The 22,443-nt window shown below is 38.5% G+C and overlaps 1 protein-coding gene across 2 annotated transcripts in view; it reads left to right on the top strand.

Annotated features, from left to right (window-relative positions):
• The first annotated feature begins 324 nt into the window (after positions 1–324).
• NGLY1 (N-glycanase 1) overlaps positions 325–22,443 on the top strand; it is a 44,531-nt gene continuing 22,412 nt past the window's right edge. The window contains exons 1-4 of one of the 2 annotated variants that reach the window (XM_090283025.1): positions 325–584; positions 8,841–8,955; positions 12,887–13,138; positions 22,209–22,374. In XM_090283025.1, coding sequence (XP_090139151.1) covers positions 454–584; positions 8,841–8,955; positions 12,887–13,138; positions 22,209–22,374 — 664 coding nt within the window. In that variant the 5' untranslated portion in view covers positions 325–453. The remainder of the gene's footprint in view (positions 585–8,840; positions 8,956–12,886; positions 13,139–22,208; positions 22,375–22,443) is intronic. The other variant, XM_090283024.1, reaches the window with a different exon arrangement.

Raw genomic sequence — 22,443 nt, 5'->3', positions numbered from 1 at the left:
CCAGACCCCTGCCCATCCAGGTCAGAAACTCGGATTCTCCCGGAACCACCCCGCCCACCCAGCCGAGGAGCCTGCCCCTCAAGAACGGGAGCCCCGGGTCCTCCGCCCAAGCCCCACCCCTGCCATTACGCGCCTGCGGCCCCACGCAACCCCTCACCCCGGTCAAGGGCCCCAGACCCTCCCGACCAAGCCCCGCCCCTCGCGACAGACCCCCCCCCCTGCCCCTCCCACCAGGCCCCCGCCTCCCCCCACACGGGTCAAGCCTCCTGCCCTTCCCGCCCAAGACCCGCCCCTCCCATTAGGTCCTCACCACCCACTCCAGGCGAGTCTCCCGCCCCTCACGAATAGCCCCCCGCCCTTCCCGGCTCGCCGCAGGGGCGGCCGCGCGCTGAGGCGCCTGCTCAGTGCGGGACGCGGTACACGAGGGGCGGTGACGGCCCCGGGCGCTCAAGCATGGCGGCGGCGGCGCTGGGCAGCTCCACGGACTCCGTGTCCCCGGCAGTGGCCGAGCTCTGCCAGAACTCGCCGGAGACCTTTCTGGAGGCCTCCAAGCTGTTGCTCACCTACGCGGACAACATCCTGAGGTGCCAGCCGCCGGGTCGGCTGGGCTGGGGGGCGGGCGGGGCGCGGCGCCTGCCCGGCCTGGGTTTGGGGGCGCCTGGCCGGGGCCCGGGAGGGCGGCGAGACCGGGAGGCTAGGGACCTGGCTCTGCCTCTGGCTCAGCGTCGCAGCCCGCGGGTCCGCGGCCTGGAGATCCGGCCAGGCCCCACCCCCTCCCGAGAAAGAGGAAGTTAGTTTCTTTGAACTGTGACTTGGCACCTGACTGAGGTTGGGGTGCTGCGGCCGAACCGGAGGGCCCAGGGCTAGGGGCAGGGCGCGGGAGGTGTGAAGGCGTACCCCCGAACCCCCGCCTCTCATCCGCTTGCTGAACAGTTTTACGTGATTGGACATGAACGGAACAGCCTTTCATCCCCATTGCCTGGATTTTTACTGAACAGGGAGCCCTCAAATTGCTATACGCTTGTCAGAAGTTAGGCACTGACAGAATATTTTCTTCTTATCATTTTGTGCATACCCTAATATTAAGCATAATACTGAAATGGTGTGGGGTTTTTTAAACCTTTTTATGGCCTTTTCTGCTCATTTTTGTTGATTGAAACATTTTTAACCGTATTACTTTAAAGTGACAATTTTCATATTAATATCTGGATTTCACTTTCAAAATGACTCCTTCAATAGGAATTTGTGAAGATAATCTCTTTGGATAAAAGTCCTTTATTTCATTCTCCCGTGAGCAGAAGTACAGCTCTAGGTCTCTAAGGGACCTTGCAGATTTGGAGAATTGGGAGGCAAGTTTGACTATTCATTTAGAAACATAACTACCTCAACGTTTGGATCAAATTATGTGGTGTCTCCAGGGGGGACATGATGTGTTGGGAGGAAAATGAAACTGAGGTTAAAGGAGCTCCAGGTGCCAGGTGCCTGAGCCTGTCGCCTCCTTTATCAGGTCAGGATGACTATCTGGGTTCCCGGTGCTCCCTCACTCCCTCGACTCTTGGTGCACCTGATCTTTTAAGTGGTGGGTATATGGACGTGAAGTCCAAAAGGAAATCCCTCTGAGTTTCGGGTTATAGATTTCATGTGTTATAGACATTAGTTACAAGGGCAGTATTTTAACCATGGCAGTTATAGCAGGGTTCATATAGGTAACATGAATGATTTAACAGTAAATTGAAGGGGAAACATAGTGAGTCCTTATGTGCCAGGTGTTACCAGGGGTGCAGCAATTGTGACCTATGTGGGGACCGCCTTCCTCTGTGACCACTTCTCAGTTCATTGTCACCCTAAGTGGTTTAACAGCTCTTCCGAGTGCAGGGGTGCCAGTGGACCCTGCATGAATGAACTTGAAGGCTGGGTTCTCCAGAGCCCATCAGCTGGGACCTCCCACTGGGAAAGCCACCAAGCTATTTAAACCCCACTTTTCAGAAAAGGGAGGTGGCCTTGTAACGAGGATATACTTCTCTGTTCAGTGCAGTGAAACCAAAAAGTGCTAAGTTCAGGGTGTGTTAAGGAAGGAAATCCTTTGCATACAAGTAATACCTTGGCATCATAATCATCATCATGGATGTTTACCAAGCTCATAGAAGAAACCTGGTATGCTGTCAGTTCATGTCACAGGCTTTAGCTGGCTTGTGTTTCTGATCTTAAAAAGTGTTTATCTAAAAAGGGAATTAGGAGTTTGGAACTCATGTAACTGGAGATGGTATGAAAAACTCTTTTGTAGTCTGTCTTAAGTAATAGTATTAGTCCCTGTCCTCATATTCTTAGAATTTAAACTCCTTCAGGTGTGGGGAGGAGGGGACCATCTTTGCCTTCCTCATTCAAGTCCAGTGACTTGCTAACCTCTGAACAGAAAAGCTTCAAATTCCTTTTTTATATCTAGCCACACTACATTACAGATCTGCTATTATAACTTATTTGAGAGTTTAGAACACTAAGGTTTTTTTGTTCCTTTTGCTGTTTGGGGAAATTGTTAGTGTCAGAGATGTAGTCCCCTCTATCGCAGTTCACTTATCGCGGCCTCACTGTATTGCGGGATTTTTAAAAATATTATATTTATTTAATGCGGATTTTTCGCTATATCATGGGATTTTGCGGTACTTGTATACGTATGTTGTTAAAGTTATGTAGGTTTAAGAGTGTAGAATATGTTTATACATAAGTGTTTATAAAAGTGGAAAAGGTTAAGGGAGTGGGAGAGGTTAATAAGGGACTGGGAATGGTTTATAAGTGTGTAGGAAGGGTTTATAAAGCCTTAAAATATATAAAAATGCTAAAATGTAAGGTTCCTACTTCACGCATTTTCACCTATCACAGGGGGGAGGGTCTAGAATGTAATACCCGCGATAAGTGAGGGGATACTGTATTCCTAATGCTAATAGTGTCCTGTCTCAGGGTATGACATAGTATTTCAGAGAATGAGAGCTGAAATGAGACTTTCATTAGCAGTTTTGTTTTTTTTTTAACAATGGTATTTGTCACTACACACAAGTGAAAATAATACTTCAGGTGAAATTTTAAATTTCTGTTTTGTTTGATGTTTATCCTATCCCCCCAACTAAGAGTCATAAGCTAATGAAATTGCAGAATAAAATATATGCTAATTTGCATGAAAAATAGGCCATGAATTTGAAACTTTTACCTTTTTTCAGTTCACTGACTTTTAGATAAAAATCTTCCATTCATTCTTTTCAAAAATTCTGATTTTCCACTAATTTCCTTTACAAATTTAATGCAGTTGTTGGTTTTGAATAGCACTATATATGATTGGGAAGGCCCTAGAACAGGAAGTGGTTTTTGCTTTCAAAGAAAATAAATATGGCCCTGGCTGGTGTGCCTCAGTGGTTGGGCATTGTCCTGCAAATTGAAAGGTCCTAAGTTCAATTCCTGATCTGGATTGTGGGTTTGGTCCCCAGTCAAGGCACTTACAGAAGGCAACCAATCAATGTTTCTCTCCCTCTCTTTCTCGCTCCTTCCCCTCTGTCGAAAATCAAAATTAAGATAAAATAATTTTTTGTTAAAGAAATATGCCTGGGGGAAAGAGGAAGCAAAATAGTCAAAGTGTAAAATCTAAAGAACAATTCCAAGACAAATGTTTAATCACATACATGTTTATGTGGGGGATAGCGCAGGGACCTAACATGGAACAGTTTTTTGTTATTTTTGTTTGTTTGTTTTAATTATCCTCCTCTGACTACATTCTCATTGATTTTAGAGAGAGGGGAAGGAAGCAAAATAGAGAGGGAGAGAAAGAAACATCGATGTGAGAAAGATCAATTAGTTGCCCCATGCATGCTCCCCCCCTCCCCCGCCGACTGGGGACTGAACCTGCAATCTAGGCAGGTGCCCTGCTTGGGAATTGAACTTGCCACCTTTCTGTTTACTGGAAGATGCTCCAACCAACTGAGCCACACCCACCAGGGCCTAACATGGAACAGTTTTGAAAAAAGAGGTTTGAAAAGATGGGTCTGGTTGATGGAGTGGCGTAGAACGTATATGTGACATGATAGGCAAGACAAAGTGATTATAGTTTCTAAAGTGAAAGAAAAGCATACGAAGGAGCTTTGTGTAAAATAAGGCATGGATTTCATTTGTGAAGCTATTTAAGTAATCGTAAGCATAAGTGAGGATAGAATGGAGAAAGCAGTATTATAGGCAGGGATTGGCAATTCTTGATGACTAAGTGCAAGGAGAACTGGTAATGGGAGGAGACAACCGAAATAACTTCAGAGTTCTAATCTAGGTTATTATTGACACTTGGAGACATGGAGAGAGGGTTGGGGAATTCGTTGGCACCTTGCATGGCGGAGAACATGTAAGCTTTGTAATGAGCTCAGTCAACCATTTCCTAAATGTGTGATTATAGGCAATTTATGTAAACTCTCAGGGCTTCAGTTTTTTAATTTTTAAAAGGAAAGTAAAAAGCATAGAATTGTTGCCAAAGGTAGAAATAAAGGACCTGCCATGTTTTACCTATTGTTGTTATTGTTCATTTTTTCATGTTAAACTAGCTAGATTACATGAATGTTTCCCTTGTCCACTACAGAGAATGGTATAGTTAAGAGCCAGAGATGGTTCCCAGATGGTTCTAAGGCAGATAAATGTTGTTGAAAATTTACGTGTATCTCAGAATAACAGATTTTTCAGAAGTAATTTGAAAAATGACCTACAAAGCAACTTTTGTAATTAGTAATAAAAATACAAGGTTATAGGATGTGCTCATGTACTAAGTTTCCATTTATGTGAACTTTTTCTGGGATTTCTGCATTCCAAAGAGGGAGAGGGCTAGTCAGTGATCAGCTATATTTACTTCTCAGTGTTTCTGAAATAGAAACATTTAAGTTTTTCTTTTTTCTGAAATGCTATCACTTTAGCATGAGACCTATTGTTAACATCTCTTGAAATCTTAAAATTTAGTAGATCATGAACTTTTATAAGGAGAAAAGCATGGTTTTTCCCTACCATTGCAATTGTGAAAACAAAGACTTTTTTATTCTCATAAATTAAACAATTTGACAGATATCAGGGGTGAGACAACTCTGAAGACACCAAAATATGTTCAAAGTTGTGGCTGAGTGAAGTATAGGAAATTTTGCTGCCCTTTCACCCCCCCCAAAAGTTATGTAAAATGCAAAATAGTTGTTAACAAGCAAGATAAATATTACAACTTGCAGAAATAGTTAATGATCAACAGAGATGGGGGAAAACACCTCAAAGAGCAAAAAACATCTGAGAAAAGTCTGCAGAGAAAGTTAAATTAATGGAATAGATCAAGTAAAAATTAAGGTGATTCTTCCGGCTACTGTAGACACTGCAGGATTATGGGTCGTAGTAATGAGCTCAAGAATACTGGACACCCTGGGATGATACTTAAAGCCGGAGATCCTGGAAGTGTTTGTCTGACACTTTTCCAAGGGAGGAAATGGAATCTGATGGAGCTGAGGTCTGATGATGGCGCTGTAGCCAAGTTCTGTAAGCCTTTGAGGGCCTCAGGGGTGTACTTTTGGCATCGTGTTAATCTCCACGGGACTGGTCAGTGCTCTTGGTGGTCCCTGGGATCTGTCTCTTGCCTCAGCAGGGTTTGGACGGAACAGAGCCAAGGACGCCCCTTTTTCCAGCCTCCGACCACCCTCCAACCTCTTTTTTAGTCACCACCTTTGGAACCACCTCAGCCATCCTCAGCCTCTGAGACCGGCCAACGCCATTTTTTGACCTTAACTCCTCATTGCCGAGCAACCATGAGCTGTCACGTACGTCAGAATTACTCTAGTAGGGTGGAGGCTGCTGTCAACCCCTGGGCCAACCTGCATCTGCGGGTCTCCTACACCTACCTTCCCCTGGGCTTCTATTTCAACCTGGACAGTGTGGCTCTACAGGGCGTGAGCCACTTCTTTCGCACTTTGGTGGAGAAGAAGCGCGAGGGCGCCGAGCATCGCTTAAAGCTGCAAAATCAGCGCAGTGGCCGCATTCTTTTCCAGGATATGCTGCAACCTTCCCAAGATGAGTAGGGTAAAATTCAGGACTCCATGGAAGCCGCCTTCGCCTTGGAGAAGAATCTGAACCAGGCCCTTTAGGATCTGCAGGCCCTGGGCTCTACCCGCACACACCCTCAGCTCTGTAACTTCCTGGAGAACCACTTCCTAGAAGAGGTGAAACTCATCAGGAGATGAGCAACCAGTGACTAACCTCTGCAAGCTCGCTGGCCCCAAGGCTGGGCTGGGCTAGTATCTCTTTGAAAGGCTCACCCTCGAGCACAACTAGGAGCCTTTGGAATCCAGAGGCCTTTGATGGGCCCCTATGCATTTCCCTGGTATCTGGCTTTTGCCTGATCCTCTCTCTGCAATCATTAGGCATCCTTTTAACTATCCTGGAGCCCTCTCCCATGCATACCAAATGGAAACAATAAAGCTTTTTGCAGCAAAATAAATAGGAAGATGAAATTTGGGTAACGACATTTTTGTAATTTTTGTTTGTTTGCAATTTGCTTATAGTGAGAAAAACAGATAAATGAGGTCCATCTATGTTGTAAAAAGATTGAAAACTGCTCACTGGAAACTAAAAGGAAAATCTAAACTATACAAAGCCTATTGGGGAAAAGCTTTATATCAACAGTTACTATGAAACATGTATAAAAATAAAAAGCTATATCAGAACAGTAGTGCAGGAGGGAAGAAAACCTAGAAAATTAAACCCAGTGAAAGAGTTTGCTCATGTAGAAACCTGAAGCACTTTGGAAAAAGTATATTAAAATAGCTGAAGTAGTATTGCACCAGTAGAATATATCATCCTGGTGGTACTGATGTGTTTATTACGCTGTGGAATGTGATGAATATCATGAAAGGATGCCTCATTTATCAGTAGCTTCCTTTGATAAATCTAGGATTGTTTTATAGTTTAATGCTTTTTGGTTACATGGTAAAAAAGGGAGGCACGCTTGTGATACAGTGGGGCCTAGAAGCCAAGGATGCTAATAAACGTGCTGTGCCCAAGGCAACCCCGAAAACAAAGCCCCAAATGTCAGTAATGCCAAGGTTCAGAAACTCTGCTCTAATACACAGAATGAAAGAGTAGAATGTATCTTTTTCTTTGTGTTTGTTTCTCAACTATCTGTAATTCTCAGATGAACTGGGGTGAATAACCATGTTTTTGCTTTTAATTTTCAGTCTCTGTGGACCCGTAGCTTTGTAAAATACAATGAAAATTTAATGGCAACATCAAATTGTTATAAAAATTGCTGAATACTCTCAATTTCTTTTCTTCTCATGAATCGGTAACAAAGTGTAGATTAGCACCAATCTGTTTGGATGTTTGAGAATTATAGATCTTTTGTCTCTGAATATTCTATAATAAACTTGTATAATTTTTTAAAATATTTTATTTATTTTTAGAGAGAGGGGAAGGGAAGGAAAGAGAGGGAAAGAAACATCTATATGAAAGAGAAACATCAATCTATTGCTTCTGTTATGCTCCCAGACTGGGGATCAAACCTGCAACCCAGGCCCATGCCCCAGCCGGTGGGGTGGAACCAGGGACCTCACTGATTTCGGGACAGCGCCCAGCCAGCTGAACCACACCAATCAGGGCAAACTTGTATAATTTTTGAAATTAAGTAAAAGAGGTGTAAAAAAGATCCACATAGGCAGTAGGGAATTGCTTGATGGAAAAGAAATATGAAATTTGGTGAGACTTTCACAATTTAAAATCCTTTTTTGTTTTTGTTATATTATAAGACCTAGAGAATGTGTATAGTTAGGGCAAGGATGGTTAATCAGTTGCTTGTGTTCTCACCACCACCACCACCAATTTCATACCCTAGGCGAATGACCTCAGCACTCTTTCCTGTCGACCCCTGACACAGCCTCAGAATCCTTCTTAATATAATGCTAACAGAAGCCACCACTGTTTGAAGAGATTTGGTATCATAGGAAAACTACTTATCTTCTGAATGTCTTTAGACTATAATGCTGTGATTACCTTACCTCTGTACTTCTGTTTTTGTTTTGTTTTTTTTCTACAGCCTTTCTGATTTATCAAGGTTATTAAAAACCTCCAATCAAAGCTTTTCATGTCCTGGTCTCATCACATGTATACTATTCTAAATCTTATAGTAAAATAAATTTATATTTTCATTTTATTTTATTACCATATTTACTGTGACAAAAATATATCTGGAGCTGAAGCAGAACTTTCAATAAATACAATCACTGGTCTAGGGAGGAAAGAAAATCAAGTGACTATAAAGGTGTACCTAGGTTCATGTTTGTCAGAAGTAAAGACTTTGAGGAACTGTGATCCATTTTGTAGCTTCTTAGTTTTTTTTATTCACTTATTTCACAAATGTTTATTAGCCACCACCTATGTGTTATGCACCATTCTTGACGATTGAGGTCCATCAGAAAGAAAGAGGCAAAATCTTCTCTCCCCCGTCTGGAGCTGACATGGATTTTTTTCTAAGCAACTTAAAAACTCATAAAGGTTTCTAGCTTTAATAGCACAGGATTAAAATGTTACATGGATTTCGTTATGGCAGCATTAATATTTTCAGCTGTGAAATTAAATAGTGAGGTTGTAGTAATTGTATAGTGAGAAAAGAATCACACAATCAAGGCACTTTTCCAGACTGGGCTCCCCCTTTTTTTAAAGTTGGAATTGATCCTGCCTGTGGGAGTAGAGCTAGTATAAAATTTGAAGAGGAAAGCAAAACCATTGTGAAAAATATTAACTGTTACATATAACATATAATCAAACATTTTTGTTTTGTTTTTTTGTTTTTTTATCAGAAACCCTAATGATGAAAAATATAGATCTATCCGGATTGGAAACACAGCGTTTTCTACTAGACTCTTGCCCGTTAGAGGAGCCGTTGAATGTTTATTTGAAATGGGCTTTGAAGAGGTATGTCTGTTCAAGGTTTCTTATCTTACCACTTACAGTTTATGGAATACTGAAAAAGTTGAACCAGGTTATGGAGACTCAGTAGTCAGTAGCAGTCAGAATTGACAGGGCTGTAGAAATTGCTAAAGAGACATGCTGAGTTGCTATGTGATATACCTGCTTTCTGCCTGTCAGCTGTGTCCCCAGATTCTATTCCAGGCCCTTGGGATATAGCAGCGAACTAGGTAGATACACATCTGCTCTAACTGAAGCTTGTGTTCTAGTAGGTTAGACAGGCAGTAGACTTGAAGACAAAGATGGATGCAAAGAAGAAAATAAGATATGGTGAAGCAATAAAAATCAACTCTATTGGTGGGCAGCTACATAGAATGGGTCAGGGACTGCCTCTGAGGAGATAACTCTTGAACTGGGGCCCATGTGACAAGAAACAGTTCAGGTACCCAGAGCTCTCTGGTAAGATATTTCAGGCCAAAGGAGTCATGTGTGCAAAGGACTTCTAGTGGGAGTAGTTTCGACACACAAAATAGTTATACAGAAGAGGCCAGGGTATGGAGTTTTGAGAACTGTGATAAAAACTTAGACTTTATTTTAAGTGAGATGGGAAGCCATTGGGAGGATTTTAGCAAAGAACACAATTTAAAGATTATGCTAGCTGTTGTAAAGATAATATTCTGGGATGGGGACCAGGGTTAAGGCAAGGAGCCCAGTTAGAAAGCTTATTATATTAGTCTAAATGAGAAATGGGAGTGATTTGTGTAAGTTCCAGGAGGACAGGGCCTTCTGTCATTTTGTTCCTTGCGTTGCTAGCTCCTGGAATAGTGCTTGTGCATTCAGGCACTCAGTAAACATTTGTTGAATTAGAGTCTGGTAACAGTGGAGACTGGGGAGAAGTGGAGGGATCCAAATTCCTTTTTGAAGCAGTAAAGGACTTGCTGTTGAATTGGATATGGGTTATAAGGGAAAAGGAGTCAGGATGACTTGTAGGTTTTGGCTCGAGAAGCTAAGTGAATAGAAATACCATTAATTGAGAATGAGAAATCTTGGAAAGTAACAGATAGCAGGGGATAAAGCACTGCCTATTTTGCATAATTATAACTGACATACTATTAAATATTCAAGTAGAAATGACAGGTAGTTGGATATGAAAGTCTATAACTGAAAAGGAGAGGTTAGGCTGGAGGTGTATATTACGGCGTCATTTGAACACAGAGATTGCAAAACTATAGAAGGGGAAAATTGAGACCAATGCTGAATTTGTTCAAGGAAACGCAGATTTTTGAGTCAAATGACAGAAAAATTGAATGACAGCTAGAGACTGGACTAATTTCTCATTGTTGAAGTGTCGAACATTTAGTGGAATCAGGTTTGCCTTCATTCAGCAAATAATTTGAGTGCCAGGTGGGGTGATCAATCTTTAGTTTGTCTGGGACCGTTCTGGCTTCAACACTGAACATCCCACATTCCAGAAAACACCTCAGTCTCAGGCAAACCAGGTTGCTCATGCCAGTGCCAAGTAACAAGCCAGATTGAGACGTGTAGTGGAGTCACAATTTCAGAAAAGATCAACATGTGATAAGACTAAATTAAAGTTTCTGACTGGCTTTGGACTTCACACCTCAGGACCTGTCTGAAGGAAATGTTTTCAGTGTGGCTAAGATGCAGGAGGAACCTATGGAGCTGAAATTAAACTCTACCCCCAAAAGAAACTGGGTATACTTTGAGATAAAATAGGAATCTAAGACCTATTGTGAAATTTTCAATTGTTTATTAAGATCCTGGGCACTTTCTGAAAAGGGGATTAGGGAAGACTGAGATCTGAATGGGTACGTGACCCATCAGGCTAGCTTAGTGGAGCAGTTCTCACCAGGAACTATACCCACCCTCCACCTATGCCCCCATCCTGACCCCAGTGAGGATGAAGCATTGGAGCAGGGCAGTTTGGGTCGTCTTGGTGACTGAAAGATACTAATCACCAGCATTTCGTGGGCAGGTTTGCTTAATCTCTAACAATGAGAATTATCTGAGCAAAAATGCATTGAGTATCATAGCTTTGTTCAATACTAGAATTCTCATTGATATCTTAAAATGTTGCTGGATCTAGTTCATTAAGCCTGTAATTATTTTCCTTTAATGGAAATAATAGTGCTGTTGATTAAACTTTTTTGGTACAGACACTTTGGCCATAATCATATATTCTTGAAAAGAATGGAGGGAAGGAAGCAAGAGCAGCATCTCTGTCTTATGGGGTGGCTGTGGGCGGGGTGTGTGTGTGTGTGTGTGTGTGTGTGTGTGTGCGCGCGCGCTCACTGACTTACGGTCTGAGACATAGTTCCAAATACTTGTCATGTTATTTCTCCATCACTGTCCATGGTGTTAACTGTCTTTCTAGTGTTCCTCCACTAGTAACAGTACAAGATCAGAAGCCTCCATATTTGGCTTTAAACCAGATGTCTGGTTTCACTTCCCAGACTCATCATAGATGTAAGGTGGTTCCTTCTAATGTAGGAAAAATCATTGTGCTCCAGTTTGTGCCAGCTACTGTACAAACCCGTGGTTTTCGGTCTCTGTTCAATCTAAGATGGAGTCGGTTGTAGCCTAACGATTAAGATCGTGCAGTTTAAATCCTTCCTCTGACAATTCTGTAGCATAAAGCAGGTTATTTAACTTCTCTGACCTTTGTATTTTTATATAAAAAGTGGGAATTAACCTAATGCCTATCTTTCAGGCTGGTTGTGAGAATTACTTGAGATAATGTATGTAAAGTGCTTAGCACATGGCTAGAACACATAAACAGAATAAGTGGAAATAGTCTTTTACACTGTTATGAGTAATGAATGGAGCTTGCTGGTCTCTTTCAGCTTTTTAAAAAGAATTCGTGTGAAATTGATTTTTATGTCATTATCGAGTAATATCTTGGTCAGTTGGTTCCTGTAGGCCTGCCATCACCAGGAAAATAAGGTTATTCTCAATTGTGGAGTTTAATTTAAATGCTTCCAATCTACAAGTCTATCTACTGCACTGTGTAACAAATACTTTCTCATTTGCAGTTGGTAGAATTACTGTTGTAATACTGCTGCTTCTCAACACGTTGAAAATTGATTGAGTATATTTTCATTTAGCTTTTTTTCTTGTTTTGGAATTTACTATTTTTCATGTGAGTTTTAGAATGTTTATTGTATCTCAAAGCATTCTGATTATTTTATGGATATATATTAAGTGAATCACTGCATAAAGGACTGAATTTTTATTTTTTGGTATTTTATTTTGTTTGGAACAAAGATGTGTGCTCTTAATAGACTAGTGTATATCAACTCTTATTCTCTAGCCCTGGGACAAATGTTACTGTTAACAATCCATAGTTTGGAACTGACCATCAGGCTGTACTTTCTGTTATCTTGCTGGAATTGGTGAAGCCTATATACAGACTTCTAATCATGTAGCTATTCTCTAAAGACTTGGGTTTGAAAGATTAACAAGCTGTTACCTCACTTCTTGGTTTTATGTGACCAGTGATCATTTTGTGTGGCTGTACTGTCTCTCTCATATCATTATTTTATGGGGAATTCCATAGAGAATAGTACTACCATATACTATTGCAGAGAAGATGGGAATGTGCATATTGGCAGCTCTTATGAGGCTTTCTGACTTATTATTCCTAAAATATAAATATTTTTCTAAAGGTTCTTTGAATTAATAAAATAGATTTAGCATTATATGCTAACAAGAAGACAAACTTTCTTAATTTTATGGTTTATGTTAGGTATTACCTTTGTATATTTTTAAAGTACCATATGATAAGAAAACGACTATTATTATACATTATATATTCTATAGTATTGGTTTTATTTATGTACATATAGATAGATATAAAAAAGAATGATTGTCAGTATACAGCAAAGGTTTAAATTTTTTCTAATTCTATAAATTCTAGGGAGAAACACATCTTATCTTTCCTAAAAAAGCTTCAGTGGAACAGCTGCAAAAAATTCGTGACCTCATTGCCATAGAGAGAAGTAGCAGATTGGATGGATCAAGTAAGAGCCACAAAGTAGAATTATCTCAGCAACCCGCAGCCAGTACCAGTTCCCAGCTTCCAACAGCACAGTCTTCAAATCCTGATGGCTTAACCCAGCATGCAGGGAACAGTGAAGGACAGTCATCAAATCCACCATCTGCACCAACGGTAATGTTAGAATTAAGCCTTCTTTAACTGTTTTTTTATAAAGTGTTGAAACAGCAAAAGTTTTGAAGTATGTTATGACTTATTCCTAGATTAATACCCCAGCTATTCTTGGTTCTTATAATTCTAATACATCTAAATTTTCCCAGCTCTAAAAAACTGTCAAATTTGTAACGAAAGTGGGGGAAACAGCTGTTTTTTATTTATACTTTTAAATCTTGACTTGTGGTTTATTGCTTCTGAGGCTAAGTTTTGTTTATTATTTATAAATGTACCTGTACTTAAATGCCTAGGTACTTAAATCAGTTACACAAATTAGCACATAATCTAAAAGTAGTGAACTTGCTAGACAGTGGTATAGCCATCAAATAAGATTTCCTCTACTGCATTGATACTTCTGATATAAATTTCACACCTGCCACTATTCACCATGGGAATTATTAATTCTAGCAACCTAACCATTATCATTGCCTTAATTCAGTAAAAAATTCAGCTTCTTTGGATTTAAGGTAAACAATGCATTAATTTGATGATAGTGGTACTAGAAGTTAATGAAATTTAGTTATTAGCATATACAGACATATACCTCTGAAGAACTGAAATCAAACTACTGTTGTCTTACAGGCATTCTTAGTACACCTAAGCGATCTCATTCAATAGGAAATTGTCCTGTTTACAAAAATCCCTTTGATATAAGATCTTAAGTATTCCTCTCCTCAATTTTCACTATCAGAAAAATGTTCATGATTTTTCTATAGTAACTTATCAGTAGCCAAGTTAAACTCATATTCTTATTTTAATTTTAGTAAAACAACATGTCATTATTGTCCATATAGCAGAACTTTATACAGAGTCAATTATTAAATCGTGGATTCAGTCCCCCATTGGAACACATGCTGGAGGCAACCAATCCATGTTTCTCTCACATTGATGTTTCTCTCTCTCTCCCTTCCTCTGTCTCTTGCTGGAATATATATACTTACTTACTTATTTATTTAAACATGGTAAGAGCTGGCAGAAGAGGCAGTTACTGTTCTCTTTTTCTAATTCTTGTTGCATGGTTTCTAAACATCTTTTCATGGAGGATTAACTCTTGTAAGACGTATTTCTTTATGTGTTAATTGACTTAGGTTAACCTTTCAGTCATTAAAATATTTCCTAATTTGCTTCATAGCTAATGTTCATTTATAAAAATAAGTACAGCAAGTGTTTATTAATACTTCTGAGAAGTTGTTAATCGATAGTATTGGATCACCTAGTAATGATGCTAAGTGGCTATAGACATCAGATAAGGTAGCATATGTGAAAAGAAAGCTGTGAGAACTGTAGAGGACTTTAAAGGTTTGCTCTTGGAAATAATAATTCTTTCTATAATATGAGTTGTTTTATTCAGTACAGAGGTATCACAGAGTAAAAGAAAAGTGGGACTAAACTCTAATGTGACAGAACAGTAACTCTCCCTAGCCAGTCCATTCTTTAGATCAGTGACTTCCACTCTTTTTTGATTGTATACCTAAACCAGTAATAAACTGTTGTGTACATAACCTCATAAATGTCTATTTACTTATAAATGATATACTTCTATACTAATATGTTATGTACTTTATACAACAATCTCGTACAAAATTGAAGAGTGAAATGAAAGTGAATCTAGGATGCACTGCAGTGGATTCTTTTGTGCCCTTTCTTGAGCATGTGTGTTCCTCCTTGGGACAACAGAGGGTTTCATCAGTTTGGCAGTTAAGGTTGATACAAAAACAGAAGAATATTTAACCTCCTCCTTGGTTTTAGCACCTCTTCTTTTGAATTTTCTAACGAAAGTGTTAGAATATATTTTTTAAGATGATCTACTTTATCTTTTGAATCTTAGTATTATGGTGTAAAGTGCACAGTTCTAATTAGTCTTACTGAAAAGCATATGATGCATGAAAACATTTTATTTTACAAAATAGCTATTTCCTGGAATAAGTAGTACAGTATTTTGTTAGTGTTCTGGCTTAGGAAATCCATTCACATTATTTAACTTCCCTTTTTTTCAATTCCTAACCTGGCAATTCAGATATCATTAGAGGATTTTTTTTTTAACTGTTAATTACCAGAAAGTCTCTGGGCACTACACTAAAAATAAAATTCCGTTCTACTGCCAAAACAAAACAGATTTACAGTTTAGAAGAAAGTAAACTGTCTTTCACAAAGACAAATGCTGTGTTAGTAAGTTAGTGTATATCAACTCTTTATTTCTCTAGTCCTTGAGACAGTATATTTTTCTGTGTTCCTTAAGAGAGTTGAGAGAAATTTGAATTAAAATGTGTTTTTTATAGCCGACTCTTGGTTGTACATGGATCTCTGGCTTATACATTTTTTAAAAGTATTTCGTTATTTAAGTTTTTGTCACCACTAGTTGCTGTACTATAATATTTGACAATTGTATTCTCCTGTCTTGCTGACATTAAATGGGGATACTAAGAATTAAAATGGACCAATGGCAACCAGCAGGAGAGAGATTAAGGAAGCATTTTTCCTATAAACTAGAAAAATCCTGAGCACTGATGAGCTTTATATTTTTCGGCAGCCGTCCGTCTCGAGAGACGATGGTGTAGCTTCTTAAGAGTCTATCTGCACCGCCGAGAATGGCTGTGCAGTCCGACTCGGGAGTGACACGGTATCTGTCTCCTCCCGTGTTGAATCGACATCTTACGATGACGCTGGAGTGTCCTCTCCAGTGAAGCTGAAGCTACAGAGCCTGGGCAGGGTGATATGGAGGGTCTGCTGTTGCCCATGCAGCAGACCCATGATGAGCTTTATAACTTTTATAATATTTCTTTGGTTAAAACTGTATCAAGAAAATTTTTGAAATATAGAATAAGGTGCTTGTCATTAATGTGAAGCTAGTAAGTTTCTCTTTAAAATAAAAAGTACTAGAATATATTGGTGTTCAATAAATGGTGATGGTTATTAGAAATTTATTTTGCTACCTTTTCTGGATATTTTGTGTAAATGGAATTACATAATATGCAGCCTTTTGCTTCTGACTTCTTTCACTTTGTATGCTTTAGAAGTTTATTCATATTATAGGGTGTTTTGGTATTTTATTCCTTTTCACTGCTGAGTAGTATTCTGTGCTGGACATTTGGGTTGTTTTCCTATTATGAGTAGCGCCTCTATGAACATTTACATCCAGGGCCTGTGTAGAGATGTTTTCATTTCTCTTGGGTAAATTCCTAGGAGTGGAACCACTTGGTTGTATGGTAAGTTTATGTTTAAAGTTTTAAGAACTTACCAAGCCGTTTTCCAAAATTACTGCACCATTTTATATTCTCACCAGCAATGTGTGAAGGTTCCAGTTTTTTGATATCTTCACCCACATTTATTTTTGTCTTTTTTATTATAACCAGTTTTTTTTTGGTTTTTCAATTACAGTTGTCCCCTTTTCTCCCAATTTCTCTCCCCCACCTAACCCACCCCCTCTCCCACAATCATATCCCTCCCCGTTGTCCATGTCCATGTATTATAACCAGTTTTAATGGATGTTAAGTAGTATCTTATTGTGGATTTAATTTGCATTTCCCTAATGACCCAACTGATTTTTAAATTTGCTGGTTATAACAGTGAGGGTTTAGTGTTCTTATAGAAATAACTTCCTGTTAACTCTGTATATTTCTATACTTTGCCTTCCAAAAGCATATTCAAAACAGCAAAGATAGTATTTCAAAGACATGGAACTTCATAATGTTAGAAGCATTATGTTCCCAATTTTTCTACTTTATCTTGGGTGAAAACATGATTCTGAAGTATGATTTGCTTAAAATATGCATTTTGGCGGTTATTACACAGCTAGTCCAAATGTATGCTTTTATGTGGCACATAACTACTTTGAGACTGCATGAAATTGTTAAGGATTTTTTATCAACTCTTCTGTCATTGTAGGAATTTTTTCCCATTGTGTATATGGGTATGTTTGTATTTATTTAAAATAATTTTTTTTTTGAATAGAAAATTCTTAAATAAACAACTTAAGAACTAAAGGAACAACAAAAACAAAGCCCAGAGTGAGTAGAAGGAAAGAAAAATCAAGGTCAGAGCAGAATTAAATGACATAGTGACTCAAAAAACAATTCAAAGGATCAATGAATCCAGAAGCTGGTTCTCTGAAAAGATTAACAAAATTGACAAACTGTTCATCAGACTCATCAAGAAAAGAAGAGAGAGGGCCCCAATAAATAAAATCAGAAACAAAAGAGAAGTTAAAATAATTTTTATTTGAGATTATTTCATTGCAATTATAAAAGCAATATAGTTTTGTTAGATCATGATAAATAAAATGAGTTAATTTTTAAGCTAATTTAGTCTTGCTAAGACATCCTCTTAGTCTGGATCCAAATGCGATCTTTAAAAGAAGAAATCTCCTCTGGACATAAGATTTCAATGTACAATTTTTTGTTTGTGAACCTACTATTTTAAAAGGTAAAATACACCTACATACCTTTCAATAGGGAAGTATATAAATTACTAGACACATCCTTAAATCAGCATTTTTAGCATCCATTTAAAAGATGATGGGGTCTGTTTTGACACAGTTAATTATTATGTGGGAAAAAAGGTAAACTCAGAATTCTGAAGTTAAATCCACATATGTTGTGTGTATTAATATAATTCAATTTTTCATAGGACAAATGAACAGATATACATGTATTTTTAACAAGTCTGGAAAGCTGTACACAGACGTTTTAGACATAATTTCTTCTGAATGGTGAAATTATAGGTGATTTTATATTTTTTATACCAATTCAGTGTTTTTTGAAATAGTTTTTGTCAACATTTATTACTTTTACAAATAGAAAAGGAGTTTTTGGTAAGAAATAAGTTTATTGAGCCCTGACTGGTGTGGCTCAGTGGGTTGAGAGCTGGCCTGCTAACTGAAAAGTGGCCATTTTTGATTCCCAGTCAGGGCACATGCCTGGATTGTGGGCTGGGTTGAGGGCCAGGTCCCCATTTGGGGGCATGTGGGAAGCAACAGATCAATGTATCTCTTGTACATTGATGTTTTTCTTCCTCTCTTTCTCCCTCCCCTGCCCTTTCTCTAAAAATCAATAAATAAAATCTTTTTAAAAAAGAAAAAAGTTTGTTGAAGTCAAAAGTTAATTAAAATTATCATTAAAAATTGATACCGAACTTTTGTGTTTAAAGAGAAGTTCTAAATTCAAGTCACAAAAGTGCAAAGGATTGCATAAAGGTGGAAAGAGGGCTTGTGGAATTGGTTCTTCACTAGAGAAGTGAATTCGCTCATCCAGCTTCCACTGGTTATATGATTTGACAAAACATACACATCGTACATTTTTCTTATAAAGTGTCTTAAATACCTCTCGCATTAGAAACCAAAGTAATTGGAATCAAGTATGATTAGTGAAGGTAAAAATCTTTTTTATCTAAAAGATACAGATTTCACATATTAAACCTCCATTTTTTATTCCAAATAACTTTAACTCTCAAGCCATTAACTGCAGCCTGTGTACATGGTTGCCCAGCTGCTGTGATAGCAATGCAATCAGCAAACTTCTATTTTTATGACTGACTGTTTTCTGGAGTTGTGCCAATGAATATGTAAAGAAATAAGGCAAGAAAATAAACTTTATTGTTCAAGATCATTTGAATGCCATTTAAAACCATAATCATGAGGTAACTTCCAGACTGAAAGTAAATATTGAAAATAAAAATTCCCTGGATGTTTCTTCCCTCTCAGTAAATGAAAATCTGCATTTAAAGGGAAAAAAAAAAGATGCCCCTGTAAAAGCCTCATTTTTATAAGAATTCTTTCAAATAAAAAGAGACTTTTTAAAAAAAAATATTTCTATAACAATTCCAGTAAAGGAGCATATTTCTCCCTGCTGTGAATACCCTGGATTTCTTATCACCAAATCAGTCAGGTTTCTTTAGTCATCTGTTGCACTCATCCCTTATGTTAATTGGGGAATGTGTGTGCTCTTAATAAAGGCCAGTTCCTTTCCTGTGCCTTTATCCTTTCTCTTCTGTTCCCTCTGGAATCTCACATGGAATGTGCCCGGTCTTGAGTCTCCTCTTATCTTGGGGATTCTTCTCAGTGGCATTTAAACCTTGCTTTAAGGCCAGTTTTCATCTAGGGTCGGACCATTGACATCAGAATAACTGGACGTACAGGTTCCTGGACATACCCCAGACCAGCTGAACCAGAAACAGAGAGGGAGAATTTGGGACTTGCATTTTGCACAAGCAGATTAATGTTTAAGAACCTTTCTCTAAGCTCTTTTATTTTAGAAGTAGAGCACCACACAAATATCCCTGGATTCTGCATGTCCTGTATTTCTCATTTCCTCTTTGCAGCAAGTTTTAGGAAGAGTTCCCTGTGCTCATCACTGCATCTCATATACTCCCTAGCAGGTCTTCCTGTTGTCTGTCCTGTCAGTAAAATGTTTTTGAGCATATCATTCACTGTATTTGTTTATAAATTATATACATATACTTTTATGCCAGTATACTGTGTACATTATAAATAATGTAAAGAGGAGGTTAAAAGTGAGTAATGTTTATGTTTTTTAAATTGTATTGGCTATTGCTTAATGAATGTGGATATAAATCTATATATTAAATATGCTTGATAATTTTGAATTTGGGGGACTATCTTTGTCAGATCTCAGTGGATTGTGATTTTCTTTGCCTTAAAATATAGCTGTTGCAGGTTTCATACTAAAACAGTAAAAAATGTGTTAGCCCTGCAATTTTCTTGTTTACATGTGCTTGTGTTATTAGTGTCTGTATCAATGCCTAGCAGTCTTTATAATCTTTTTTTAGGCCAAGCTGAGGGTTAGTTTAGTTAAAACTACAAAATATGATCTGTAAGTCCTCTTAACCAGGCACATTTAAACTGCAGAACTTGGTAACATTATGAGAGTCGAACCCCCGCTGCTCCTTTCCGCCCTGGGGAAGCTTCTCCAGCCGGAGATGGAGCCCTGTTAATCCAAACATTAAATATTGTTATCGCAGTGCTTTACTTTTTGTACAGAAAATAATGTAAGTACAAGTTCTAAAATTTTCTGTTCACGTTCCAGTGGACCATATGGTCAGCTCCTTGGGGTGCACTTAGCCCACTGGGGCACCACTTACACAACTTTGTCTCCTACAGCTTGTTGTCCCTATTGAACACTTAGAAAACCTCTTGTGATCATCAACAAGCTTCATGCTGCTAAATGTAGTGGACTTTTTTACAGTTCATTTTTATCTGACCATATGTAGTTTTAAGCTCAGTTGTTCATTTTCTGGTTTTTCTCCAAGTAGTTCAACTTTTGACCTCGTTGCTCATATAGAAAATCTGTGGATCACTCCTGTGTGTGTTTCTACTTTTCTGTCTGCCCCCTGGCCCAACAGTTCAGTCCCTAAGACTTGTTGATTGTATCTCCTAAGTTCTTTTTTATATCCGTTCACTTTTTTACCTCCCTCCCCTGCTAAGCCACCAGCTCACTCGCTCACGAGTTCTGCAGTTACACACACACTGGGTCTGCTCATACCTGCTTCTCCACACTGCAGCTGGGTTGATATATGGAAAACACAAATCTGATTGTTCTTACTCCCTTGCTTATGTCTCTCATAATTTCCCATTACAATGGAAAGAGTTGAGAAAACTAGCTTCTTATCAACCCAACTTCATTCTCAGACTTCTCTACCATTTTCCCCTTAGATCTCTATGCTGCAGTGCTCTCTGATGCTTCACATTATACTAAGCACATCCCCTATTCACATGCTCCCCAGCTACCTACACGCTGTTCCTTTTGACAGGAATGGTCTTTTTCTTTCACTGCTTACTAGCTGCTTCTAATCTTTTATATCTTACCACAAATATCATATAGTCATTCTAGGGTCAGAACCCTGTTGAAAAGCCTCACTATCCTCATTATTTATATACTTTATAACTCTTATCATACCTATTGTTTATACCATTATACCCCCAGTACCTAGCAAATAATAAAAGATCATTATATATTTGAATAAATGGACATTGTTATATCAGTATTTGTTTCTGTATTCGTAGACTACTTTGAGGAGAATGCCCTTATCTATTTTGGTCTCCATTATTTTTGACGTAATGTGATGGTTCTGTCATTCCTGTTAAATGCCTTCCCTGCCGTAGACTATAAAGTGGTCATGTGTGTCTTGTGCACACATCCCCAGTGCTTAATATAGTACCTGACATTGAAATATTTGGCTATGCTTTTATTTTTTTAACTCATTTGTCCACCTTTTAATACAAACATTTAACTCATTCATATTTACTTTCATAACTAACATGTTAGAACCTCTGACATTTTATTTTGTATTTTCTATATTCTTGTTTTCTTGGCTTTTTTTTTTTTCCTAATTTTGTGTAAGTGGGCTGTGCCAGAAGTAACTATTCTTAGCTTGTACACTTCTCTTTCCCTTTAGGAATCTAAGCATCCCCCAGCACTGTTCAGAGGCACGTTCTTTGTTGACAAACAGTGTCGGGGTGAGGGGTACAAAGTGTCTAGGGGTCCTTCTGCAGGGCTCATCCAGTCTCCCTGATGCTTCCTCCAAAGCCTCTTCCTGCTCTGTGGATTCTGCGGCTCCTTTGCCAACTTTTTTTTTTAATTTTTATAACCACTCCCTCTGGAGGGCATATTGCCGTAATTTCTTCCTTTAATTCATTTGTATCTGTCTTTCCTCTTTAAGAGTACTTTTCCTTTGCTAATGCTGAACAGAATTTTAAAAAATTATATTACTTACAGGAATTTGAAGTGAAGAGGGCTGTCACATGTGTCTTGATCCAAGCTTGTGGTCAAGAATTTATCATACCCCTGTTTAAATATGTTCTCAGTTATATACTCAGAGAGGAAAAAAGTAGATATGTGTTAGACTGTGACACAGATACAGCTATCTCCTAATACTAATTTTGTAAATGTTTTGAGCATAATTATTTCAGTATATCCATACATTCCTCTTTATGAAATCATAGAGCCAGTGTTTTTTTATTATATGTTATTTTTGTAGCATATGGGAGAAAACTAATTTCAATTTTTTTTCCTATTAGGTTATTGCTGATTCAATCATTCTAAAAGTTCTTCAGACCAACCTTCAGCATGTGCTGATCTATGAGAATCCTGCTCTCCAGGAGAAAGCATTGGCTTGTATCCCAGTCCAAGAACTAAAAAAGAGATCACAAGAAAAGTTATCTCAAGCTAGAAAATTGGATAAAGGTAGGGGCTTTACATAACCATTCATTGCCAAAAATGCATCATTGCTAAATAAACAGAAACACAAAATGA

The sequence above is a fragment of the Furipterus horrens genome, unplaced genomic scaffold (assembly GCF_987537825.1).
Source record: "Furipterus horrens unplaced genomic scaffold, mFurHor1.1.pri manual_scaffold_7, whole genome shotgun sequence".
Taxonomy (NCBI): domain Eukaryota; kingdom Metazoa; phylum Chordata; class Mammalia; order Chiroptera; family Furipteridae; genus Furipterus; species Furipterus horrens.
This window is presented reverse-complemented; position numbering and strand designations above follow the sequence as displayed.